The sequence below is a fragment of the Paramacrobiotus metropolitanus genome, unplaced genomic scaffold (genome assembly GCF_019649055.1).
Source record: "Paramacrobiotus metropolitanus isolate TYO unplaced genomic scaffold, Prichtersi_v1.0 Parri_scaffold0000158, whole genome shotgun sequence".
Taxonomy (NCBI): Eukaryota; Metazoa; Tardigrada; class Eutardigrada; order Parachela; family Macrobiotidae; genus Paramacrobiotus; species Paramacrobiotus metropolitanus.
In genome coordinates this window covers 211,203-235,235 of record NW_026570378.1, presented here as the reverse complement: position 1 = coordinate 235,235, position 24,033 = coordinate 211,203, and the positions used below count along the sequence as shown (strand labels likewise).

At 44.1% G+C, this 24,033-nt stretch overlaps 7 protein-coding genes across 18 annotated transcripts; 3 read left to right on the top strand and 4 right to left on the bottom strand.

Moving 5' to 3' along the window:
- Window positions 1–645: 645 nt before the first annotated feature.
- On the bottom strand, window positions 646–3,251 carry LOC129599947 (speckle-type POZ protein-like A). Its single transcript, XM_055498313.1, has 2 exons — window positions 2,728–3,251; window positions 646–1,939 (listed from the first exon to the last, which is right to left on the bottom strand). Exons 1-2 carry the CDS (start codon window positions 3,048–3,050, stop codon window positions 1,300–1,302), a joined length of 963 nt encoding a protein of 320 aa, XP_055354288.1. The 5' UTR covers window positions 3,051–3,251; the 3' UTR covers window positions 646–1,299.
- Window positions 3,252–3,605: 354 nt separating this feature from the next.
- Window positions 3,606–6,282, bottom strand: LOC129599954 (solute carrier family 41 member 2-like). Of its 3 annotated transcripts, XM_055498322.1 has the most exons (6): window positions 5,779–6,282; window positions 5,374–5,682; window positions 5,154–5,300; window positions 4,795–5,031; window positions 4,270–4,611; window positions 3,606–4,024 (listed from the first exon to the last, which is right to left on the bottom strand). In XM_055498322.1, the coding sequence occupies exons 1-6, from the start codon at window positions 6,050–6,052 to the stop codon at window positions 3,906–3,908; spliced, it is 1,428 nt and encodes a 475-aa protein (XP_055354297.1). In that variant the 5' UTR covers window positions 6,053–6,282; the 3' UTR covers window positions 3,606–3,905. The 3 variants fall into 3 exon arrangements, with proteins under 3 accessions (XP_055354297.1, XP_055354295.1, XP_055354296.1); XM_055498320.1 differs by having other exon boundaries at window positions 5,374–6,282; XM_055498321.1 differs by having other exon boundaries at window positions 5,413–6,282.
- Window positions 6,283–7,249: 967 nt separating this feature from the next.
- Window positions 7,250–9,179, bottom strand: LOC129599925 (uncharacterized). Of its 4 annotated transcripts, none has more exons than XM_055498288.1 (3): window positions 8,927–9,179; window positions 8,560–8,680; window positions 7,250–8,498 (listed from the first exon to the last, which is right to left on the bottom strand). In XM_055498288.1, the coding sequence occupies exons 2-3, from the start codon at window positions 8,627–8,629 to the stop codon at window positions 7,450–7,452; spliced, it is 1,119 nt and encodes a 372-aa protein (XP_055354263.1). In that variant the 5' UTR covers window positions 8,630–8,680; window positions 8,927–9,179; the 3' UTR covers window positions 7,250–7,449. The 4 variants fall into 4 exon arrangements, with proteins under 4 accessions (XP_055354263.1, XP_055354262.1, XP_055354264.1 ...); XM_055498287.1 differs by having other exon boundaries at window positions 9,035–9,179; XM_055498289.1 differs by having other exon boundaries at window positions 8,609–8,680; window positions 9,035–9,179.
- A 346-nt stretch (window positions 9,180–9,525) lies between these two features.
- On the bottom strand, window positions 9,526–17,120 carry LOC129599927 (uncharacterized). Of its 2 annotated transcripts, none has more exons than XM_055498291.1 (2): window positions 16,701–17,120; window positions 9,526–11,148 (listed from the first exon to the last, which is right to left on the bottom strand). In XM_055498291.1, the coding sequence occupies exons 1-2, from the start codon at window positions 16,750–16,752 to the stop codon at window positions 10,103–10,105; spliced, it is 1,098 nt and encodes a 365-aa protein (XP_055354266.1). In that variant the 5' UTR covers window positions 16,753–17,120; the 3' UTR covers window positions 9,526–10,102. The 2 variants fall into 2 exon arrangements, with proteins under 2 accessions (XP_055354266.1, XP_055354267.1); XM_055498292.1 differs by lacking the exon at window positions 16,701–17,120 and adding an exon at window positions 11,202–11,812.
- LOC129599928 (uncharacterized) lies at window positions 11,723–13,616 on the top strand. 4 transcript variants are annotated; one of them, XM_055498293.1, is made up of 4 exons: window positions 11,731–11,930; window positions 12,004–12,087; window positions 12,290–12,357; window positions 12,496–13,616. In XM_055498293.1, exons 3-4 carry the CDS (start codon window positions 12,300–12,302, stop codon window positions 13,473–13,475), a joined length of 1,038 nt encoding a protein of 345 aa, XP_055354268.1. In that variant the 5' UTR covers window positions 11,731–11,930; window positions 12,004–12,087; window positions 12,290–12,299; the 3' UTR covers window positions 13,476–13,616. The 4 variants fall into 4 exon arrangements, with proteins under 4 accessions (XP_055354272.1, XP_055354271.1, XP_055354268.1 ...); XM_055498297.1 differs by having other exon boundaries at window positions 11,723–12,163; window positions 12,290–12,345; XM_055498296.1 differs by having other exon boundaries at window positions 11,724–12,087; window positions 12,290–12,345.
- A 173-nt stretch (window positions 17,121–17,293) lies between the features above and the next one.
- LOC129599937 (uncharacterized) lies at window positions 17,294–19,058 on the top strand. Of its 3 annotated transcripts, none has more exons than XM_055498305.1 (3): window positions 17,294–17,559; window positions 17,763–17,830; window positions 17,902–19,058. In XM_055498305.1, exons 2-3 carry the CDS (start codon window positions 17,773–17,775, stop codon window positions 18,879–18,881), a joined length of 1,038 nt encoding a protein of 345 aa, XP_055354280.1. In that variant the 5' UTR covers window positions 17,294–17,559; window positions 17,763–17,772; the 3' UTR covers window positions 18,882–19,058. The 3 variants fall into 3 exon arrangements, with proteins under 3 accessions (XP_055354280.1, XP_055354279.1, XP_055354282.1); XM_055498304.1 differs by having other exon boundaries at window positions 17,294–17,635; XM_055498307.1 differs by having other exon boundaries at window positions 17,320–17,370.
- A 2,409-nt stretch (window positions 19,059–21,467) lies between these two features.
- Window positions 21,468–23,631, top strand: LOC129599948 (uncharacterized). The gene is made up of 2 exons (XM_055498314.1): window positions 21,468–22,094; window positions 22,860–23,631. The coding sequence occupies exons 1-2, from the start codon at window positions 21,718–21,720 to the stop codon at window positions 23,470–23,472; spliced, it is 990 nt and encodes a 329-aa protein (XP_055354289.1). The 5' UTR covers window positions 21,468–21,717; the 3' UTR covers window positions 23,473–23,631.
- The last annotated feature ends 402 nt before the right edge of the window (window positions 23,632–24,033 follow it).

Sequence of the window (24,033 nt, the reverse complement as noted above, 5' to 3'; positions counted from 1 at the left end):
ATTTTGCTGAACGACAGTTCGCTGACACCGACGATTTGCTGACGACATTTTGCCGGCTGACAGAATGTTTACCCGACAACTAGCTTACTTACAAAATTGTTGACCGACATTCTACTGACCGACGTTTTATGGAAATACCGACAACTCGCTGATCACAAATTTAGTCTGTTACCCCTTAAGTACCTGTAAAACTCAATTTGCGTGATTATGATCGGGTACCACAACCACTTCGCCTGCTATTAACAGCAGCCGGCTTATGCAGCAATCTGACAATTCCAGTCGTCCAATTCTCCTTTGTTCTGCTCGAGCGCAAACGAGTGCATTTCATTAAAAACCTATGAAACAGAAAAAAACCATGAAACCTAAGAAACCTGAAAACCTAAGAAACCTAAGAAATCCGAAAAACCTAAGAAACCTAAGAAATCTAAGCAATCTAAGCAATCTAAGAAACCTAAGGAAACCTGGAAAACCTAAGAAACCTTTGAAACCTAAGAACCTAAGAAACCGGTGTAATTATTGAAACATTTTTAACAGTTATTAATAAATAATTATTACTGACTGAGACAATATTAATACTCGCGAATTTAATACGGCGTAAAAAATGGCAAAAAATTACTTATACTTCAGTTATAACTGTCGTAGTATTGCTTCCTTTTTATGAAACCAACGAAGATTCTGGTTTTCGCGTAAATATCGCTAATGTGCGTTGAACTGGTCAGCAAACTGTCGGTCAGCAAGTTTTCGTCTTCTACAAGTTGTCGGTCAGCGAGTTGTCGATTACCGACATTTCGCTGACCGACAAGTAAGCTGTCGTTCAGCAAATTTGTTTCAGCAAGATGTCGGTCAGCCAGTTTGTAAGAAAACGAACTGTCGGTCAGCGATTTGTCGGTCAGCAAGTTGTGGTAGTCAGCAACAAGTCGGTCATCAAATTGTCGGTCAGCGAAATGAAGGTCATAGAGTTGTCGTGCTACCCAAAGAAACGTATTTTATGATCTTTTAGGCAATAACCGATACTGTAATACTGTACGGTACTTATTAACATTTATCTAAGTACTGCAAGTCTTCAACTCAAACTTAGGGCTTAATTCAAAAAGAGGACATTGCCGCCAGGGAAAAGAACCAGTGTGAATACTTGTACTTATTCTTGCATTTTTGAGGCATGTTCCACGATGATCGGAAGCAGACCAGCATCCGCCTGCATAACCTCTTGAAACGCTTCGGTATGCAGGACATGCTCCATATTTCCCGGCAGCACATCAAACACGGCTCTCTTCAGCACATCCAATCCGCGCTGTCTGGCTAGGACGAGATAATGTGCAGCCTTCTCAGAGGAATATTACTAGCCAAGATTTGCTCGCACACGGCACGCAGATCCAGCATTTCGTACTTATCAGCCATAATCAGCACTCTCTCCGCATTGCGCTGGTTGATCTGACCGAACTTGCATCCGTACACATAGTCCAGCAGGATCCCCACACTTTCCCCATCCACATCCTTCAAATCGCAGCGCGCTATCTGGTTTTCCTTGCAGTTGTGCTTGAACATGGCCGAGAATACCGGTGACTGTGCCGCGAGGAAACTGCGACTAACGGAGAACTGCTTCCCGTCTCCCGAGTGCAGGACAAAGTCCGTTGACTGCGCTGGCTGTCCCGACGAAAGCAGTAGATTTTGCCGGGTAGCGAAGTTCAGCAATAATTTCCCATTGGATTCAAACGGCTTAGCGATGATACCATCGGAAAGGCGTGCGAGTTTCGGCGGCTGGTACACAACCACATCCAGGACGACAGTCACGGAGTCGTCTTTCAGTATCGCTCCATCGAACAGCTCTGCGTACGGGAAGAACTTGGAGAATCCATAACCGCCCCGGATAGCGTTGGAAAAGGTGTAGGATGCGGATGAGGCTTTGAGGAGCACATCCATTTCCTTTCCCGTATACACGCTGTGCAAACAATAAACACAGGAAACATTATTACGGCGACGTTTCGCGTACTGTATTCTGGACATTTTCACAAAACATGGATTCGCCGATTCGCGCACCGGACGGCCGACACCAGAAAGCGCGACATCGTCTGCCGTCCGGTGCGCGATAGAATTTTATTTTTATTAATCCGTGTACAAGCAGTAACAAGCTCCATAGAACAACAGCAAGTACTTAACCCGCAATCAATATTTTTTAACGTATGCAGCAACGCAGAGAACACCGTGACCCAGCGAATCCATATTACCGTATTATGAAAACATCCGGAATGCGAAAAAAGTCGAAGTATACTTGTATCATTGTATAGACACCCAAGCAAACAGCAAACGCAACAGCGGTGTCAATTAAATTTACACATGAAATCAATTTATTTTTAGAATATCAAGCAAGACCGAAAAAATATCAGAATAATCCAAGTTACACTGTACAGTTAGCCAACATGTGAATACCTTTATGTCTCATTTCTGTCTCATTTCTCATTTCTGAGTTTAATGTAAAGCTAAACTTGTATTACATCTTCCGTACGGATATCTAATTAGCAAAACTATTTGTAATACCCAGAGCTCTAATATCAAATTTTAATATCAGCCAATCAGTCATCACTTTGATCACAGAAAGTATAATTTTAATGCGCCTTAGTAAGTACTTCCAAAATACTGAAGTACGAGTATTCAGATGACAGACAACAAGTTACAGCTTGCAAGTTATCCTTCCCTGAATCACTAGTCTGCAGTTATATGCTACTGTACCTGATTTTGAACTGGGCATCTACCGAATGGCCCCCGGTATAGGTTTTGGCCTCCTTATCAGTGTCGGTGAAACTCAGATAAACGGAAACGTATTTTGACTCCAAATCCGCCACAGTTTCTTTGAAACAGGTCTCCACGCGCACTCGCCAGCGTCCTTGATAGTCACTGTCGGTTCCCAGTTCCGACGACGTTATGCCCTCGCTGAGGAAGGTTTCTTTTCGATTTTTGAAGGACTTGAAACAGTCAATTGTCAGCTTCAAAGTGAACGGCACACTATCCCGCGAAACTCGTTCGTGAACCGTACTGTTCCGTGTTTGCTCCATGTCTTCACTTGCAAGTTGCAACACAGACCTTACACAGTTAGTTTAAATTCCCTCAGGATAAACTGAAGATTCGGTTAACGAAACAACACAGCTTTACTATCTCGCCAAAACTGTTCAGCAAAAATGTCTGACAGCCATAATTAGGCAGACTGGCAGAGACAAAAAAACCGAGAAGACAAAATTTCAGAAATGAGAAATCACTCTCGGCTAAGCTTTTGAGTTTTGTTAGGATGGCTTTCATCGTGATCCAGCCGTCCAGCGTGGTGGCCAACCGACGGCGGTTGGTCTGAAGACAAGGCTCACGCCTAGTTGACTGGTATCTTACAACAAATTTACTTTTGCTGCTTTTTTTACGGATTTCAGATGCATCAGACACTTACTCTTCATGTTCAAGCAGTCGAGTACTCTTACTTTTATCAGTTTCACAAAAATTATTATAAGCACCAGGATGTCCGGAGACATGGAAAGGCCGCAGACGCAGACAATCAGAGACTAGCAATGACTTATAGTTCCTCTCACGCAGCACGTGTACGCCCAAAAACAATGCAACCTGACTTACCGGTAAAACAAAATCACTTATAACATAAAACGAGGCCCCACAAAAATGAAACAGGTTATGGTATTAGTATACCGTCTTACACACAACGGCCATTCAAGTACTATTTATACAAACTTGTACCTTATCAAAACTCACTACATACACAGTATAGTCATGAGATCATATTCATGACTATGAAGCCTCATGGACCGTTCACTATCACTGCTGCATAAGAGAATGTGTGCCAACAATGTCGATGGAGGACGTGTCACGTTGCTTAAAAGGATGTTTAATTAAGAAAAAACCAGTTCAAAACTTCAGTGCACGTTGTCGTTAGTACCGGTCACGTATAATAAAAAGAAAGCTAAAGCCAACAGACCGGTTCCACTCAAATCGCCCAGTGCCGTCAGATATGGAATGGTTTGATTATCAGGATCTACAACATGCATCGCTTGATGAATCTCTAATGAAGCATTCCTTAATTTGTGTAACAAGTACTTATTTGAATTTGTGAAATATTTTAAATTGCGTCAATTCAAAATGTTTCATTTATGCAAATACTTGTTACACAAATTTAATGGCGATTACGGGAAAATTTTATGCAAAACGTAGGCTACGCGGAACAGCTAGCAAGATATTACAAACCTCTGCACAGCACGAAACAAAAAATAATTTTGTTACCTAGTCCTTTTTTCCAGGCGAAATGCGTGACCACATCTGATAGGTAAAGAAGCATGGACACTTGAATTAAGGCCATAGCAATGAACACCACGGCAAAGCGCAAAGTCATCGCGTCGTCTTTGGCAAAGGTTATCACGAATAAGAAGACCAAGTGTCCCGGTATGACCATCATCAGCAAGAGGCGAGCCGTCCGGGAGTTGACGTTTGAATGCGAACAGAAAGAGTGACAAGGACTGTGACAGAATCTGTAATCCTGAGGTACGCGCCCGGGGATCTTGTAGGCCAAATGGAGATATGTGGCAATCCGACTGGATTGCACTGATACAATGTTTCCTCCCACACCTGAAAAGCGTATAGTTTGCATGGCACAAATTATTACCCACCGTTACGGGTGCCTAAGTATTTCCGTTATGTTCCATAAATTTGTTTTCTTTTATCAACATGGGTAGTTCAAATGGCCAAAGCAAAAGGACTGCTTATCTTCGAGCTAGAGGTCACTAATATCTGTATGTCCGTTGCAAGTACCGTTTATAAGAGGTTGAAACACCGCCAGTCCGGTAAAATATCGACCGGTGCTGAGCACTTTCTCCAGAATAATTCCCGAGCAGCTACTGATGATCATGGCTACAATAACAGGTATCCAACCATGGATCAGTACGTGGCGGGTTGTGGGCTCCTTCCGTGCCAGCCAGACCCATAATGGCACCAAGCACGTTAAACAGCTGATAGCCACTACGGGGCCGATTAACCAGTACGATGTTTCTAGAGACATCATTTAGCTGTGCTTACGGAACTCATTGTCGATATTGCACATCTGCAATATCGCCATTCAGTTCCGTAAGCACAGCTAAACGGTTTCACTGGCACTGAATGTTTCTTATTACCAAAGGCGCTGTAAAAGAGATAGCTAAATCCAGATAAGATGCCCAACGTCAACACATCTCCAATTGTTCCCGCAACCGGCGTGGCAATATTGTCCGGATTGAGATGGTAGCGTTTGGCAAAGAGAATAGTCCCAATCATCACAGTATCTGGAGTGAAGAGAAAAGTCATGCAATTTTATAATTTAGAAGCATAAAATAACCGTACTATATACTTGCTTACAAGGCCACGAAAACCAAAGGTTCTGCGTGTAGGACCAACCTTGAATGACACTTGTTGAACACGCCGACAACATAGCCGTGCCGAGCACCAAGAGTACGTTTCGTGTTTGCACTTCGCCTTTATGGTTAATGGCGTACATGGTTACCGCTAAAATAGACGCCAGAAAGCCCACCGCAGTGGATAATACTTGGTTGAGTGCCACATTACACCCGATAATTTTCCATTTCCGCTTCCGATCCTCAAAGCCTCCTGTGTTCATCTGCGTGGAAAGACGCGAGGCTAGCGTCATCTCCAGATTGCCCTTTAAGCCTAACAGCGCCGGCACCATAATTAAAATCTCGCTGATTTCGATAAAAACAGTCCAGTGTTCTGCCCAGTCCAATAAAACACCAGCACCCACCATACCCAATCCGGCTAACAGAAAGGGCACGAAGATCTGTAGAATTAATCCCTTGAGTTTCTCCTTGCCCAGTGGTACTTCGATGACCAGTGTGTCGAAGATGGGAATGTCGTTAGGCATTTGGACAGCGGTAGCGACATCTTCGATAATCTCCACGGGGGGCAGTTCCGTGTCCACATGTTTGGGTATTGCTTTCCCATTATCCATGCCGAAACCATGATTAATACAACTACGGTTTTCGGGGTCGATGTTAATTATGGAGAGAGGATCGCCAGACATCTACGTACTGAACAGTGGCTCAGTTTACCTCACACCCTGGTACATTCTGCTGAGGAAAGGATTACGCGAAACTTTCGGAATTTATATAAAACGCTTTACTTTCATCCATCCAGGAAATCGAGAAAGCCGAATAATAATGGACGTCACGTGTTAAAACACTGAATTTTGTCACTTGTGTATTTATGCTCAAAGGCAAACGTAAATATCGATATGCGGCGTTTCCGGTAGGCACAAACACAGTCGTTCTAAATTTGGAATTGTCTTCGATGAATACTGCGGTGGTGAAGTTTATGAGCCGTTCATTAAGTAATCCTTATCTTGTTCCCACACTGGGCCACACATATCGTTCATACGTATCCTCCAAGTTTTACAGCAGCCACGCGATTTACGATGCTTAAACTAAGTATCGCGGCCGCACTGAGGTGATAAGTTGAAATTACCTGTTGGAAGTTGTTTACTGCAATACTGTCGGAAGTAATAAAGCAAAATCATTACACCATTATTGTGGTTCCAAAGATGAAGTACGGGACTCGTGGTGATCTCGGTGAAAACTATGAGTGCAAATTGCTTAATATGATATGCGCGTTCGCGTTATTTTACAGTCGACAGCGTGGACGTCCATGCAATTTATGACGTGGGTCGACCGTCGACGGTTTGCTAAACCTTCACCTGGAAAGCGGTAAATGGTGACCAGCTTGGTTTATTCTCCCTTTTCCAGCAATAAAATCACCAACGTAACGCTACAATATTTTGCATACTGGATGCCTTTCCATGTTTACAAAATACAATATTACGTTACGTTTATTAGGCACCCTAGTGTCTGCATAAACGCATTGAAATACATTTTTAGAACTGGCGAACGGTATCCGTACTTTTCGATAGTACATGTACATGAATTGGGGAGATCGTAACGGCCAGCGTCCGTCACTGCGGTATCGTCGTAGTTCACACTGTACTAAAAGTTTTACTGGTTTTGTGATGGTTTGCAGGCTACCCGGTGCCTTGTGTCATTAGGGCCAATAGCTTTAATGGATAAGAGGAAAGGCAAACTTCTGCATTCGAACCAGTTTATAAAGCCAAGACTAACTGAAAGGTCTTGGCAGGGAAGAATATAATAGGAGGGTTGTTTCCTATTACACTCTTTCTTGGTTGTCATGACCTTTCTGTTGGTCTTGGTTTTATGAACTTATCCAAGAGCAACTGCAATTTTTAATTTTCGAACGGCTTCCTTTACAATATAAAGTAATTTTTGGATCATAACAAAAATTAAAGATCTCAGGGAAGATAAAACAACAATGGAAGTTATGTTAGGTTGATGTCGTAAAGTCGCTTCGTTCTCCATTTTTGCATGCAGCCGGAATTGGTAACCGCACTGGGGATCGATTTTATGGTGGATATCAGCAGTTCAAATTATAGCAGGATGTATTATAAGCAATCTGGTCGCCGGCCTGTGTGTTTCTCCAGTTGAACTCGTGAGCGCAGTCCACACTGAGCACCGGGTTCCAGTCCATTGCCGTTGCTTCTCTAGCACTCAAGGTACTGACATTACGGAAAGTTCCCGGTGGCAGAACATCACTACTGGGCAGTTTAAACGTCCCCATCGTAACCACTTGGCCTTCTCGCTTGGCTTCAATCAGATAAGGTTTCTTTTTGAGAAAATTGCGAAACCAAGCAAATGAGCACTCACAGTGCAGACGGCGCACATTTTCGACAGCGGCGTCCGGCAACAGTCGGGTGTCATAAAAACCAGCATAATGCACGCGTGCCACCAAACTGTTGCCAATTTTGTCCTCCAGAATGATTGACTGCAGATCTGGGAGATCGGTAAACGTATAGGGCTCCAGTTCGCCGATGGTCGCCGACATCAAGTGTATCTGACGTAATCGAGGCATCCTCGAAAAATGCACTTTCTTGATGACCAAGTTGGTACAACGCAAACCCAGGAAGTACAGAAGTGCCTGCGGTAGATCGCCCAGCTTGTATGTCTTTTCTGTGGTGTGTACGGTGGCGCACCTCATTACTGCCACTTGTATCACCTGGTTGCGGATGGGGTCGACGACATCGAAATTAATGGGATCAAATTGTTCCCTGTCTTCATGGTCTGCGTAAAACGCAATGCTGATGGCGCGCCGCGGGCTGATTCGGCGGAATGTCTCCGCTCGTGTTTTCATACGATCCCGTGTTTCCGACGCGCAGCTGAATTCCACGTAAGTCCAAGTTGCCACTGATGCATATGAATGGCCCCGGAATTCTGCTTCGGATGCATTGAGACAGTTGGGAAAATCAGGTGTCCCCCACTCTTGGTTACAGTCTGTTTCCTTCATGAAGCGCACACAGAATTCTTCCCGTGTCAATGTGTCGGTGCGGAAGGGGAAGTCGGAAGGAGAAAACTTTGGGGGCGGAGGCGGAGGCACGGCGCATTCAGTCTCCAGGTCATCGGTGAAACCTGTCGACAAAATTGTTGACAATATGCGCATGTGAGCTTCGTAAAGTACAGTGCTGCTTACCGGTAACCGAAACTGCCGAAAACAGCAGCAGCAACAGCGGTAAACTCACCCCGGATGAACTGGTGTGCATTATTGTATTATTTTGCAAGAATTCGTGACGGTATCAGTATTCGTGGCCGTGCTGAAAATAAAAGTCCAAGGGAAACTATTTCAGTGCATTACGATGGCGAGAATTATTGAAGTTTTCCGAAAATTTGGCTACAAATTTCGGTTTACAGTTGTCATGGTAGGTGCAGCAGAGAAGGCAATAGCGCAAATGTTTTCGAGAAGACCAGTCTAAACTGCCAAGCACTTTCTATTAAATGAGTTCGTTTTTTTATCAGATCTGATGATGTTTCTGCTGAAATACCGGTATTCAAATACGTACCGTGCGATCCACTTAGAAATAAATTACATGGGCACATTAGAAGCGCGAGCGTACGCTTTGCTGACTAACTTATAACGGAAATAACGGAAATTTTACAGACAGCTGTACCTCTTTTCAATGCCCTCGGCTCGAAAATCAGTATTGGTATGCTGATAAAACGTTCGCAACTGTAGCCTGCAGCTTTACTTAAAGAATAATTGTGGACAATCGGGATTTGTGAACATTTTTACTTTTTCAATGTCGTATAACAGCGTAGCGGCCTTCCTTTCTGTTAAGTTTTTCTATGTGTATATACCGGTGGGTGAATACGGGCGAGCGTGATACGAGTGTGTACGTATTATCATTATAAGCTCGAATACATCTACAACAGTTCTTAATTCTGTTTCGCTTATACTGCTACATTCGACTGTGATTTAGCGTTTTGTGATCTTAATCTCAGTTATTCACTTGCTCTCGAGTTGTTTAACTACGTACCGCCGACAACTATAGTGCTTTCAGGTAGACCATTATCAGACGGCCATCTTCTTCGTGTCTTACAATTATTTGTTATAAAAACCGCTGCCAAGAACGATGAAGAAAACAGATTTTATAATCGGTGAGCAGAATCAGCAACATAACCTGTGATCGCCACAGGCCCACATTATGTTAAAAATTGATCTGAAAATAAAACCGAATTAAGATACAAAATAAGAAAATTTAGTCCCCAAAACCGCTGTTATTATTTCCAGCAGATTGTAAACAATAAAGCTATTCATGGCTTCCCAAAAACTAAGAAAGATAAAAAGACCTAAGAAAAACTAAGAAACTAATGAAAACCAAGACGCACTAGAAAGACGTAGCTTGATTTTCGTGACGGGGCGGCATCGGGTCTATTTGCCACAGTGTCCGTCGACCAACTGGCGGATCATTGTTTGCTACAAACTGCAGGCTGGACGATAGGATAGTACAATACAAAGTAGAGATAAACAAGACAGAAGATAAACTTTCGTAGACGAACATTTTAATTGCAATAACAATAACAAAAAATAACGCACTTGCAAGTAATCGAAAGGGTATCCTGATAACAGCATTCAGCAGTCTAAATACCGGTGTAGCAATAAGAGTGTCAGCTCTGCCCGCTCGTATGGTAGAAACATACGTAGCCCACTAAGTTTCACTAAAGTGTCTCACATCGGCTCAACAATTTAGATTATAGCAGGATGTATTATAAGCAAACTGGTCGCCGGCCTGTGTGTTTCTCCAGTTGAACTCGTGAGCGCAGTCCACACTGAGCACCGGGTTCCAGTCCATTGTCGTTGCTTCACGGGCAGTCATGGTACTGATGTTGCGAAACGCTCCCGGTGAAAGAACATCTTTACTGGGCTTTATGTACGTTCCCATCGTAACCACGCCTTTTTTCTTGGCGGCAATCAGGTAAGGCTTCTTCTTGAGAAAATTGCGAAACCAGGCAAATGAGCAGTCACAGTGCAGACGTCGTACATTTTCGACAGCGGTGTCCGGCAACAGGCTTGTGTCAAAATAACCAGCATACTGCACACGAGCTACTAAACTATTGCCAATTTTATCCTCTAAAATCAACGATCGTAGATCCGGGAGATCGGTAAATGTGTAGGGTTCCAGTTCTCCGATGGTCGCCGACATTAGTTGTATTTGACGTAATCCGGGCATTCGGGAAAAATGCGCTTTCTTGATGACCAGATTGTGACAATGCAAACCCAGGAAGTAGAGAAGCGCCTGCGGCAGGTCGCCGAGTTTGTAGGTCTTTTCGGTGGTGTGCACGGTGGCGCACCTCATCACTGCCACTTGTATCACCTGGTTGCGGACGGGGTCCACCACATCAAAATTAATGGGATCAAATTCTTCCCGGTCTTCACTGTCTGCGTAGAACGCAATGCTGATGGCGCGCCGCGGGCTGATTCGGCGGAAGGTCTCCGCTCGTGTTTTCATACGGTCCCGTGTTTCCTCAGCGCAACCGAATTCGACAAAGGTCCACTTTGCCATAGATGCGTAGGGATGGCGCTGGAATTCCGCTTCGGATGCATTGAGACAGTTGGGAAAATCGGGTGCCTCCCACTCTTGGTTACAGTCTGTGTCCTTCATGAAGCGCACACAGAATTCCTCCCGTGTCAATGTGTCGGTGCGGAAGGGGAAGTCGGAATGAGAAAACGTTGACGGCGGCGGTGGAGGCACGGCACATTCGGTCTCCAGGTCATCGGTGAAACCTGTCGGCGAAATGCATGCTCATGTGAAACATTTTAAGAACAGTGGTGCTTACCAGTCGTCGACGCAGCTGAGAGCAGCAGCAACAGGGGTAAACTCATGGTGGTGGCACTTTGATGTGTTTTATCAGTGCGAGCATTCGTGATAATATATGTACGTTTTTGTGACAGTGCTGAAAAAGTGTCCAAGGAAAAGATGATTCACCACAAAACGACAACAAGAAGATTCTTAAGGGAAAATTTGGCTACAAATTATGGTTTACATGTACAGTTGTCCTCTTAGGTTGATCGGCGAAGACCAAAGCGTCGATTTTTTCCGAGAAAAAGTGTCAACTTTGCCAGGTATGAAACGAGTACAGTACGCTTTCTTATCAGACCAGCTTGCTGATCTGTTTGCTGAAATTCTCAATTAATACGGTACATGCTATACGAACAACCAACTAAGAAATAAATTACACGTGACACTGACAGGAAATTCGAGGACACGCTTTGCTGACTAACATAATTAACACTGTAAGTACTGAAAAAATAACAGACAGCTGCACCTCTTTTCAATGCCCTCGGCACGAAAAATGGTACTGCTGTACTGTTAAAAAATTCATAACGGTGGCCTGCAGGTTTACCTAATGGAAAATTGCTAGCAAGAAGTTTTGTGAACATTTTTCATTAGCTTTGCTGTATAACAGTAATGAGATACTGCCTTCCTTTCTGCTTTCTAGGTACATACAGTATATGCCGGTAGATGAGCCCAGGCGAGCATGATAATATTATCATGTAGTGCAATCGTAAGCTACCATACCTTAAACACTACGGTTCCATTTGCACTTCTACTGCTACAGACTACGTTCGATTTTTTAGCGATTTGCGATCTAATCACAGTTGTGCGTTCAAATTGCCCAGCCACCGTCGCCACCGACAGCTACACAGCAGATTTCCTCTCAGGTAGAATATTATTACACCATCTTCTTCGTGTCTTAAGTTTTATTAAAACCGCTACTAAAAACAGATTTCGCAGTCGGTAAGTTATCGGCCAACTGATGTATTATCGGTTACAGTAGGTACTGCCATTCTCTAAAAATTAAGCCGATCTAAGCACAGAAATTAAAATTAGGGTTCCCGAAATGGCTGTTCTTTTTCTCCACAGATTCTGAACGATGGAGTTATTCCCGGTATTATGGCTCGCTTGTTTCCTGTTAGCCGGTAAGGCCACCGGTAAGTGTTTAGCGCAAATATCGTAAATTTTGTTTACGGAAATGGTTCTAAAAAGCACTGTGATGCAGGTGTTGCTGTTCGTGACTATCACTAATGTATTCAAAGAATAACGGGAATTATACTGTTGCTCTTTAACAGGTGTTTCTGCTGGTTATGAACTGGAAACTGAGTGTAACCCGCCCGCCGCTAGTAACGCACCGACTCCAGCCGCAACGTTTTCATTCCGCGTGGATCGTTTAACCACCGATGAATGCAATGCCTATGTTGCGTTGATAAAGCCAGAGGGCGCTTGCAATCCTCCGATCATCCCCCAGTGCAACACCACCACCAACGACGAATTTCTCTTTCAACCGACATCCAAGACCTACCTCGATGTCGGCTGCAGCGCGAACGACCGCGCCGCGATGGTGCAATTAACCAAAAATATCCCGACCCTGGCCGCCAATCGCGCCACGAAAATCGAACTGCAGGAGCGCAACGACACCACCGACCCGGTACACACGGACGTCATCGAACCGATCCGCAACCAGCTCATCCATTTGTCTATCCGCAACTGCGTCACCAACTCGGCGACAGCAAAAGTCTACGATCTCGGGAATCTGCCGTTCGTGCTGCGGTTTGATATGCAGTCGTGCTGGGGTTTGGTCGTGAAGAAGCGCGATTTCGAACGGATGCCGCAGGTGCGCATGATGCGTTTTCTAGGGTCAACTATCGAGTCAATGGAACCGTACACTTTCACCAATCTCGGCTATCTGCGTAGCTTGGTGATCGAGGAGCACATCGCATACTTTATGGAGCAGAAAACCGATGGGCTTAAGCATAATCTGCCCGCGGGGAATTTCATTGCCGATGCGGATGTGGAACGAGTGAGGAAGCTGCACTGTGACTGCTCCTTTGCCTGGTTGCGCAACTTCCTCAAAAAGAATCCCAGTTTGATCGCGGAAAAGGTCAAGGGCCAAGCGTATATTCTGGGAAATTTCCTGTCGGCCGCCGTGTGGATTCGGGATAGCTATCAATCGGTGCTCAGTGTGGACTGCGGGAAAAATTTTACACAGGACAATGTCCGTGCCGGTACACAGTTCTCGTACAACACAGCGTGTTACAAAGTGCGCTGCTAACCGTAGTAACCGATGATGCTTATTAGATGCTGTTCCTGTTCACGTTACGAAATTTCTTGGGTTTGGCTTTTGGTTAAGGGCTGGCTGCATGTTGAGAATAAGAAACAGCAAAACCGTACTTAATAAAAGCCCTCACGGGTACATTTCGATAGGCGGTTTACTGAACGGTACCGAACAATCCAGATCCGCGACGTCACTAACAAGTAACCGACCAATTGACCGACCGATTACATAGCCAGGCCCGCGCTGGCATCTTTTGGGTAGGGGGGGCGGAAGGCCGCCGGGGGGCGGCGTGGAGCCCAAAAATCGCCGGGGGGCGGCCCAAATTTTGGAAATCCGCCCGGGGGCGGACTATTTTTTTAAAAAAATTTTAATAAAAAAATTTCAAAAAATTAGAAAAAAGCTTTAAAAAAGTGTACAAAATACGAAAGAATGATAATAAGTTTAAAAGAAACCTAAAAACTTGAAAAAACGCAATTATTATTTTTAAAAAATTCGAAAAAATCAAAAATTATTAAAAATTTAAAGCGCCCCCCTGGCGGCTCGGCTGCGCCAAGTTTAAAAGTCCGCCCCTGCCGGCGGCGCCAAACCGAGACTGGTGGGGGCGGCCGCCCCCACCGTCCCCCCCCCTCCAACGCGGGCCTGTCAGTAACACAGCCAGCAAAACGTTTTAGTATGAATTACTTTGTAAGACGATATCGCAGTGGTGAACGCTAGCTTCTACACACCTTCTGAAGTTCGACTACCAAATCAAACCTTAAATGAATTTTGAAGAGCTTGTGCAGACACCGTTGTGGGGAATAAATATTGTGTAATACTATCAATTTGAAAATACCTATGTGCCGTAGTAAAATATGTATGTATTTCACATATTTAGAGGTGGATGCCGAACACCGAAGCGGTAGTTCTGAACAACATCCGACACTGAAGTGGTGGGAATATTCTTAATGGAAAAAGCATGCATAAAAAAGCAAGCAATGTATAAAAAATGTATACAAAAAGTATGTACTGTATCTGTACTGTACTCTGTAAGTACATTGGTACTGTATTGCACGGGTCCATAGGAAATTTGGAGTGTATGCTGCGGTATGCTGATTGCATAATTGTTTTGTAGCATGATAACAGTGGGCCGCTGCACCTATTAATTGCCCCCAGCATGAAATTCGATATTGGTCTGCAGACAAAGAAATCTAAAAACCGTAATACAACGTATGACGAAAAAAGTGGATTCTTCGGTTTAAGACAACCAGTGTCCAGTGGTGACAATAATGTGATGCTTAATGCGTTAATCTGAGTTTGAACCCCGAATGGACTGACTGACTTTCACTTTTTGTTGTACATTGTAGTATACGAACTACTACTACCAATGAACAGAAACTACAAAGCGTCCCTACTGAACGAACCCGGTCCCAAGCCGTCCCAAGTACTGTCCCAAGTACTGTCCCAAGCCAGGACTTCGGGTGCCCATTTCTGGTTTCTGAAGGTCTTAATTATTACAACTTTTATTTTCAACGCTTCGTAAGAAGCGCACCGGCAGACAGCTGTTTCTTATTCTTGGCAACCATAAACTATGTCTCAAAAGCGCTGAAAAATCAGTCACTGTTGAATACGTAATTTTAGAAAGTAAAGTCCGTGCACGAAGCCAAAACCCGCGCGGACTCAAAACGGTCACCCCATGCGCGCAGCTAAAGCCCGTGTTTTCCCGTTCACGCAGCCATAATGTTTTTGTAATTGCCGGTGGTGGCATAGAGTCTAAGCGAAGCTGATCCCCTGTCCGCAAACACTGGCTTGATACCTGATGATACTGCTTAGTCCAACCGGACTAATACCGACTTTTTTGTCATTGGCCAAAAAAACCGAGTATTTCAAGTACGTAGGACGGTACGAGACAAATCAGACAAGCTTATTTATCCATACATATAGGAAATGCAATCTTAATTTTTAAACGGCTACGTACAACAAAGAGTCAGTTTTCTTGGTCATAAAACAAACCATAGAAGGTATGGAAGATAAAGCAAAAACGAAATTGTATACAGCCTGATGCCGCTTTAACCTCCTCCATCGTATGGAGCCGCAATCAATCCACGATACCGAAGTTCAATTTCATGGTACTTTAAAAATCAACAGTTCAAATTATAGCAAGATGTGTTGTAAGAAATTTGGCCACCGGCTTGTGTATTTCTCCAGTTGAACTCGCGAGCGCAGTCCACACTTAGCACCGAATTCCAGGTCATTGAAGTTGCCTCTTTCGCGCTCAATGTACTGACGTTTCGGAAAGTTCCCGGTGGAAGAACATCATTAGGGGCAGTTTAAACGTTCCCATCGTAACCACTTGGCCTTTTTTCTTTGCTTCAATCAGGTAAGGTTTCATTTTGAGAAAATTGCGAAACCAAGCAAACGAGCAATCGCAGTGCAAGCGCCTCAGATTTTCGACACCGGCATCCGGCAAGAGACTTGTATCATAATAATCAGCATACTGCAAGCGAGCCACCAAACTGTTGCCAATTTTATCCTCCAGAATGATTGACTGCAGATCTGGGAGATCGGTAAACGTATAGGGCTCCAGTTCGCCGATGGTCGCCGACATCAGGTGTATCTGACGTAATCGAGGCATCCTCGAAAAATGCACTTTCTTGATGACCAGGTTGTGGCAGTCCAAACCCAGGAAGTAGAGCAGTGCCTGTGGTAAATCACCGAGGTCGTACGTCTTGGCAGTAGTGTGTACGGTGGCACACTGCATCACCGCCACTTGTATCACCTGATTGCGAATGGGGTCGACGACATCGAAATTAATGGGATCATATTGTTCCCGGTCTTCTCTGTCGGCGTAGAATGCAATGCTGATGGCACGAAACGGGCTAATTCGGCGGAATGTCTCCGCTCGTGTTTTCATACGATCCCGTGTTTCCGCTCCGCAACTGAATTCGGCATAAGTCCACTTGGCTAGAGATGCGTACGGATGGCGCTGGAATTCCGCTTCGGATGCGTTGAGACAGTTGGGAAAATCGGGTTTCATCCACTCTTGGTTACAGTCTGTTTCCTTCATGAAGCGCACACAGAATTCTTCCCTTGTTAATGTGTCGGTGCGGAAGGGGAAGCTAGATGGAAAACAGCTGGTGGTGGCGACGGTGGCACGTTACACTCAGTTTCCAGATCATCGGTGAAACCTGTCGACAAAACTGCTGACAAAATGCGCATGTGGATTTTAAGAACAGTGCGGCTTACCGGTTACCGACGAAGCCGCAAGCAGCAGCACCAGCAGCAACGATAAACTCATGCCGATTGCTGGCACATCAATTTTGTTACTGTAGTGCACAACAGTACAAGTACTCGAACAGTGCTGAAAAAAACTCGAGAAAAACTGATGCAATGCACACCGATAACAAAATTTTTTAAGCCTCAAAAATTTGGCTACAAATTATGGTTTACAGGTGGACCAGCGAAGACCAAAGCGCCGATGTTTTCCAGAGAAAGTGTCTACTTTCCCACGCATAAAAACGAGTGCGCTTTGGTATCAGATCAGCTAATCTGTGTGTTGAAATTCTCGATTAATACGGTACATACTACAACCAGCTAAGAAAATAAATCACGCGGGCGCTTTCGAAATTCGATTACACGCTCTGCTGACTGACGTTTACTATTAACACTGAACTGCACTGAAAAATTAACAGACAGCTGCACCTTTTTTATGCCTTCGGGACGAAAAATGATATTGCAGTACTATCAAATAATTCATAACGGTGGCCTGCAGGTTTACCTAATGAATAATTGCCAGCAAGAAATTTTGTGAACATTTTTGCACTTGCTTTGCCGTATAACAGCCAAGCGGTACTACCTTCCTTTCTGCTTTCTAGTTTCTACTGGGTAGTACTTATATGCCGGTGGATAAACACAGGCGAGCATAATAATAATTATGAAGTGGAATCGTAAACTACTATTATCATACCTCTAACTCTACAATTCAATTTGCACTACTACAGACTGTACGTTCGACTTTGATTTAGCGATTTGCGATCTAATCACAGTTGTGCGCTCAAACTGCCCAGCCACCGCCACTAGTTGCTACAGTCAGATTTCCTTTTAGGTATAACATTATTACACCATCTTCTTCCTGTCTTAGTTCTTTATAAAACCGTTGCTAAAAACAGATTTCGTAGTCGGTAAGTGAATCGGCAAACTGATGTGTAACGGGGTACAGTAGACATTGCGATTCTCTAAAAAGTTAAGCCGATTTAAGCAAAGAAATTAAAATATGGTCCCCGAAACGGCTGTTATTTTTCTCCACAGATTCTGAACGATGGAGCTATTCCTGGTATTATCGCTCACCTGTTTCCTTTTAGCCGGCAAGACAACCGGTAAGTGTTTAGCGTAAATATCACTTATTCATTCGAATGGTAATGGGAAGAATGATTTACTTGCATTACAGGTGTTTCTGCTGGTTATGAACTGGAAACTGAGTGTAACCCGCCCGCCGCTAGTAACGCACCGACTCCAGCCGCAACGTTTTCATTCCGCGTGGATCGTTTAACCACCGATGAATGCAATGCCTATGTTGCGTTGATAAAGCCAGAGGGCGCTTGCAATCCTCCGATCATCCCCCAGTGCAACACCACCACCAACGACGAATTTCTCTTTCAACCGACATCCAAGACCTACCTCGATGTCGGCTGCAGCGCAAACGACCGCGCTGCGATGGTGCAATTAACCAAAAATATCCCGACCCTGGCCGCCAATCGCGCCACGAAAATCGAACTGCAGGAGCGCAACGACACCACCGACCCGGTACACACGGACGTCATCGAACCGATCCGCAACCAGCTCATCCATCTGTCCATTCGCAACTGCGTCACCAACACGGCGACAGCAAAAGTCTATGATCTCGGCAATCTGCCGTTCGTGCTGCTTTTTGATATGCAGTCGTGCTGGAGTTTGGTCGTGAAGAAGCGCGATTTCGAACGGTTGCCGCAAGTGCGCATGATGCGTTTTCTGGGGTCAACTATCGAGTCAATGGAACCGTACACTTTCACCAATCTCGGCTATCTGCGTAGCTTGGTGATCGAGGAGCACATCGCGCACTTTATGGAGCAGAAAGCCGATGGGCTTAAGCATAATCTGCCCGCGGGGAATTTCATTGCCGATGCGGATGTGGAACGAGTGAGGAAGCTGCACTGTGACTGCTCCTTTGCCTGGTTCCGCAACTTCCTCAAAAAGAATCCCAGTTTGATCGCGGAAAAGGTCAAGGGCCAAGCGTATATTCTGGGGAATTTCCTGTCGGCCGCCGTGTGGATTCGGGATAGCTATCAATCGGTACTGAGTGTGGACTGCGGGAAAAATTTTACACAGGACAATGTCCGTGCCGGTACTCAGTTCTCGTACAACACAGCGTGTTACAATGTGCGCTGCTAACCGATGATGCTTATTAGATGCTGTTTCTATTCACGTTACGAAATTTCTTGGGTTTGGCTTTTGATTAATGGCTGTCCGCATGCTGAGAGTAAGAAGCAGCCGGTGCGCTTGTAACAAAGCGTTGAAAACAAAAGTTGTATTACGTAATTAAAATCTTCAGAAAACCAAAAATATGGACGCCCGGACTAATAGCTTGGTTTCTTTCAGTTGGGACACTTGTAGTTTTCGTGCATTGAAAGTTACCGAATCAAATATTAACGCAAATTAAACACCACATCGTTAGCACTGGCTTGCCATAAACCGAAGAATCCACTGTTTTATCTGCAGACCAATATCTCATTTCATGCGGGGTGCAAATATTAGGTGCAGCGGTCCGTTGATTATCATGCTATCATATAATTATACAGTATAGCCCGTACAGTATACATACTTACAGTGCAGATTCAGTACATACAGACAGGTTAGAATGTACTGCATTTAAAGATTAAGCAACGGAAAGATGGGGTGAGTTGGTTGAACAGCGCACTCGCTCAGTAGCTGGCCACGGAGCGTGACAGCCCAAGTGGTGGCGGGACATTTCGTCGGTGGGACATTGCGCCACACGTTTTTCGTCGCAGCGGCTGATTTATTTGGGAAGAACTCATATTGCAGCCGTTTTGTTGTGTGACATTTGGTTGCGTGATTTTTGGGGAGTCGAAAAATTATCGACTGGTTTATGGGAGCGAACAGTCGTATTAGTATCTGCCACAAAAACGAGTTGTCCTTTGCCGAAATGTCCGTGAAACCAAATGTCCCGCGACGACCCGTCACGTAGCCCGACGGAGACATATCGATAGCTTTGCTCTTTGCAGATGAGCCTGCTAATCATGCAACACTAAATCGAAATTTTCTGAATTTGACATTTACCTAATGAGCGTACAAACTGTGCGTTGCACCTGTTTTGCTTTTGGACTGTTTTTCTTTTCTTCGGGCTTTGGAGTTTTTTGCAGAACTTTTTTACGAAAACCTCGACTGAAAGAAAGTGGCAAAAAAGGCCCAGCCGGCATGGATTTACCGTTGCTGCTGCTGCTTCATTGACCAGTACGTAACACTATCTGCATTTTTAATACAGTCAGCAGCTGTCAACAGTTTTGTCTGCAGGCTTTACCGATGACGGGAAGACCGAGTGCAGCCTATCTCCCTGGTTACCAACACCGGTTCCTTCATCCGACTTCCCCTTCCGCAGTAATACACTAACACGGGAGGAAATTCGCGTGCGTTTCATGCCGGAAGCAACTTGTACCAAAGAGTGGATACGAGGTAGTCCGAACTGTCTCAGCGCATCCAAAAAAGAATTCCAGCAACACCTCTATGTCCAATTGCACGTTGGACCTATGTCGAGCTGAAGTGTGAGTTTGAAAAGCGCGACCGTGTGATGAAACAAACGGACGCATCCAGCCAAATCAGCCCCCGGCCGACCATTAGCCTAGGCCGTCTAGCGCTCTATGAAGAGGACCGGGAAGATCCCATTAATTTTGAAGTACGTGATCAACCCCATTCGCAACAAGTTGATACAAATAGCAGTGATAAAGTATTTCACTGTGCGCAGCAGCGAAATGACAAACAAACTCGGAAACTTACCACAGGCGTTGTATTACGCTTTGGGATTGCACTGCAACAACGTGGTCGTTAAGAAAGTGCATGCTTCCCAAATGCCTCGATTACGTGTGATACATTAATTAGCGGCGAATTGGAGCCCTACACCTTACTGACCTCCTGGTTCTGCAGACATTGGTTTTGGAGGATAAAAATGGCAACAATTTCGTAGCGCGCTGATAGACCAGTATAGTGTACACACACCAGTATAGTGTACACTTCTCCGGACGGAAATGGTCGGGCGATCCTAACCTGTGCAGCTTAGTAACAATATTGATTTTAGCAGACACGCTGTGCAAATTAAATTGTCGAATTTAGTAAATTTTCAGGAAGGTAAAAATCACTTTGACTTAATAGGGTCAAGCTGACGCACAGGCGGCGCTTCTGAGCCTTTAAGATGGTGGCTATTTACCGCTATACACTTGAATTTTCTAGCCATGTCTCTTCGGCCAGGAAACAATTTGAAGGAAAATTATGAGACTCAAATTCAATGTTTATGTTGTGAATGTATTGCGGTAAAGTAATTAATACCGGTAGTAAAGCAACGCTGTAAAGTGTATTGTATATATTACTTTCATTATTGATAGTTCAGACTACAGTGCATATAAACCGCTCGATTACAACATCACATTAGCGCTCGTGCCGGCTGCATGTACAAGTACATACTCTGTATCGACTGTATGTAGATGTATAGTATTATTTTGAGCTTTGTTTTAATACCCGTCAAGCGACTGTTGAAATTCACAGTGCAACTACAAAAATTACTGCTCGTAGAAGGTACTGTATTAAATGCAGCGCTACGCTGTTATCAAATTAACCAAAACCAGTTCATCGCACGGTAGCAGTAACATACCGAGATCGTGCATGCGGTAAAAGTGTACCATGTGCATGATTTTAAATACACAACGGGTATCTGTTCCGGAGAATCGCATATGATCGATCTGCCGGATAATGAGCGAGCCGCTCGCTCTAAATGCAAGTATAGTGCGTACGAGTACCGTTGAGTACGGTAGTCCACATTACACCGCACTGCTTGCCTAGACGCGGGTGCTTCAGTTTGATGCTCAAGAGAAGCTATAGTAGAGCATGTGGTTATCATGTACCGTACTAACACCGTCAACAGTTGCATTCTAAGGGAACAAAAATTCATAGATTTTGCTTGGTGTCGAAATATCGTAATTTTGCATCTTAGTACAGGCCGATGAACAACCAAAATCCTACCCTGTTTCCTACGCGGCAAGCCACGCCGGAAGTCCGGGTGAGCTTTACCATTTCCCGCAACAGCTTACGTACACACCAGACCGAAGAGAACCTACCGGATGAGAAGGGGATTCTGCGCCGATTTAGAATATGCACTCACGAAACCAACTTGATCGTTCCCAGCCAGGAGGGGTACAAAGAGATCCCTGCCGGGTTATGGAAATTTTCCATACACGAATGTGCGATACGCGAAATTGGATCGAAAGTATATCACGGCAAGGAAACTAATGTTTCGCTGATACTGTGCGCCACCCCACTGGAGGAACGTCAAATTAAATCACCTGGCTTTTCCGATTTCCTGCTTGACTTTTTTATGAGGTCAGTCTTGTTAAATACAGATATTCTCACAGAAACAAATTCTAATTTGGACGAGTACGCTTATAGTTACTGCAAATCGCTATTTCGCTTCATTTTTAGCTCCCAACTCTATGGCTTGTGATTTCTGAATCTTCGTGGTTCACACAAAAATATGGCATTCTCAAAAACATTTTAAGATTACCACATCTTTGTGGCAGTCTTTTATTATTTTCGCACACTTTATTGATTTTAAGAAAATTGTTGTTATGGAGTTTACAAGCTACAAGTTTGAGGATTTTGGTTGTTTTCGGAATTTGTAACCGTAGTATAATCGTTGTTGTTAAACATGAAGGAAACCAATTAAGCAATAATCATCAGCTACAACTTACTCGTGGCCGTGGGTAATGCTCCGATGCACAGTATTATTCATATTTTGCCACTTTTTTATCAGAAAAGTAATAACTACGTATAGTAGCTATGGCATCCAGCTATACTAATTCGAATAATTATGAAATAGTTATGGACCTATTCGATGAAGAACCGGTTAGTTTTAATATCATTTTCTCTGCGTTATCATTTGTCTCAATTTTATAATTATTATCAATAACTATTATCAATTATAATAATTGATAAATAACTGAATTATTTATCAATTATCTTATATTATTATCAATATATCATTATTTTATAATTATTAATTATTATTTTAAAATTACTAATATTAATTTTTTTTTCTTTTTGTTAAACTCTCATCGAGAATTTATTTTTTTAATAATTTCTTTCTAGTGGATCGGATGCCGGCAAAATTATGAAAGGATCAGCCACTCTAAATAACCAGACATTCCAATGCACGCCCATTAAAATACCTCACATCGGTTACTTTTCCCATAAGGATGCACTTCCCACCGACGCATGGAATCTCGAAATGGTTTTCCATATCGGTTCCTTGGCGAAAAACACCATGTCCAAACAGCTAGGCAACATTCTGCGGTCGGCGACCTTTACCGACTGTACTCTGGTGTCCGCTGACGAGCGGTCCTTTCCTGCGCATCGGGTCATTTTAGCCGCACAGTCGCCGGTGTTTGCCGCCATGTTCAGTCATGACACTTTGGAGAAAACGAGTGGTGTCTGTACGATCGCCGACGTCCGAGGGGAAATACTGGATATTGTGCTGGACTTCCTGTACCGGCATATCGTGTTCGAAGGTATCAAAAATAACGCCGAAGAAGTTCTGGCGGCGGCGGATAAATATGATTTAGATGATCTGCGTAGTGTGTGCGAAGATCTTTTAACGGCAGAGTTGCGACAGGAGAACGCTGCACGATTCCTTCGTATTGCGGTGAATTACGGGCTGGATAAGTTGCTGAAGAAAGCAGCGCGTATTGTATCGGCCGAATAGATGTACTGTTGTTACTTGAATTTTGTAAAGTATACATAAGTTTGTACTGTACATATACATAATAATGATACGTATGGAAGCATATATAATTATACTGTTTTCATTCGAGCGCAAAAGATACGCGGCTCGTACAGACTGTATATACTGTACATGCTTCGAATATCAAAATAATACAGGAACCGATGAAACTGTAAAGATGCTCCATAGATTTACAGTATGTATGTATGCTGGCGCCCTTCAGTCGTAGGTGGAATCGAAAGCACTACTGTTAAACTGAGCAGTTCCAGAGAAGCTCCCTTGAGGGGCTGTTGAGCCGCCTTCTTAATTCCACGGAAAATATTTTTCGATGCAATTCAGATCATAGACAGCCATACAGTTAATGAACCGTGATTAATTCCCGACTTTGATAATCTGTTTGAGCATCCCAGGTCGGCTCGACAAGGGCGGTAAACCACAAGCATTCGCGATCGGTATTGGTGGTATAGCATCGGACGTGACTCTAAGGCACAGGTGGCCACTCTTTTGATCCACGATCTCTCGGCAAGCAGAAGTAACCACAAA

Bases quoted from the DNA above. Each gene is read 5' to 3' on its own strand.
- LOC129599948 (XM_055498314.1), top strand. From the start codon at position 21,718: ATGAACAACCAAAATCCTACCCTGTTTCCTACGCGGCAAGCCACGCCG. The intron at 22,095-22,859 runs GTCAGTCTTGTT...ATTTCTTTCTAG, and splicing joins CTGCTTGACTTTTTTATGAG to TGGATCGGATGCCGGCAAAA.
- LOC129599927 (XM_055498291.1), bottom strand. From the start codon at position 16,752: ATGAGTTTATCGTTGCTGCTGGTGCTGCTGCTTGCGGCTTCGTCGGTA. The intron at 11,149-16,700 runs GTAAGCCGCACT...TTTCGCCGACAG, and splicing joins TGCGGCTTCGTCGGTAACCG to GTTTCACCGATGACCTGGAG.
- LOC129599928 (XM_055498293.1), top strand. From the start codon at position 12,300: ATGGAGTTATTCCCGGTATTATGGCTCGCTTGTTTCCTGTTAGCCGGT. The intron at 12,358-12,495 runs GTAAGTGTTTAG...GCTCTTTAACAG, and splicing joins GTTAGCCGGTAAGGCCACCG to GTGTTTCTGCTGGTTATGAA.
- LOC129599954 (XM_055498320.1), bottom strand. From the start codon at position 6,052: ATGTCTGGCGATCCTCTCTCCATAATTAACATCGACCCCGAAAACCGT. The intron at 5,301-5,373 runs GTAAGCAAGTAT...TCTTCACTCCAG, and splicing joins CCTTTGGTTTTCGTGGCCTT to ATACTGTGATGATTGGGACT. The intron at 5,032-5,153 runs GTAATAAGAAAC...TGATGTCTCTAG, and splicing joins TCTCTTTTACAGCGCCTTTG to AAACATCGTACTGGTTAATC.
- LOC129599925 (XM_055498288.1), bottom strand. From the start codon at position 8,629: ATGCACACCAGTTCATCCGGGGTGAGTTTACCGCTGTTGCTGCTGCTG. The intron at 8,499-8,559 runs GTAAGCAGCACT...TTTTGTCGACAG, and splicing joins TTCGGCAGTTTCGGTTACCG to GTTTCACCGATGACCTGGAG.
- LOC129599947 (XM_055498313.1), bottom strand. From the start codon at position 3,050: ATGGAGCAAACACGGAACAGTACGGTTCACGAACGAGTTTCGCGGGAT. The intron at 1,940-2,727 runs GTACAGTAGCAT...TTGTTTGCACAG, and splicing joins GATGCCCAGTTCAAAATCAG to CGTGTATACGGGAAAGGAAA.
- LOC129599937 (XM_055498305.1), top strand. From the start codon at position 17,773: ATGGAGCTATTCCTGGTATTATCGCTCACCTGTTTCCTTTTAGCCGGC. The intron at 17,831-17,901 runs GTAAGTGTTTAG...CTTGCATTACAG, and splicing joins TTTAGCCGGCAAGACAACCG to GTGTTTCTGCTGGTTATGAA.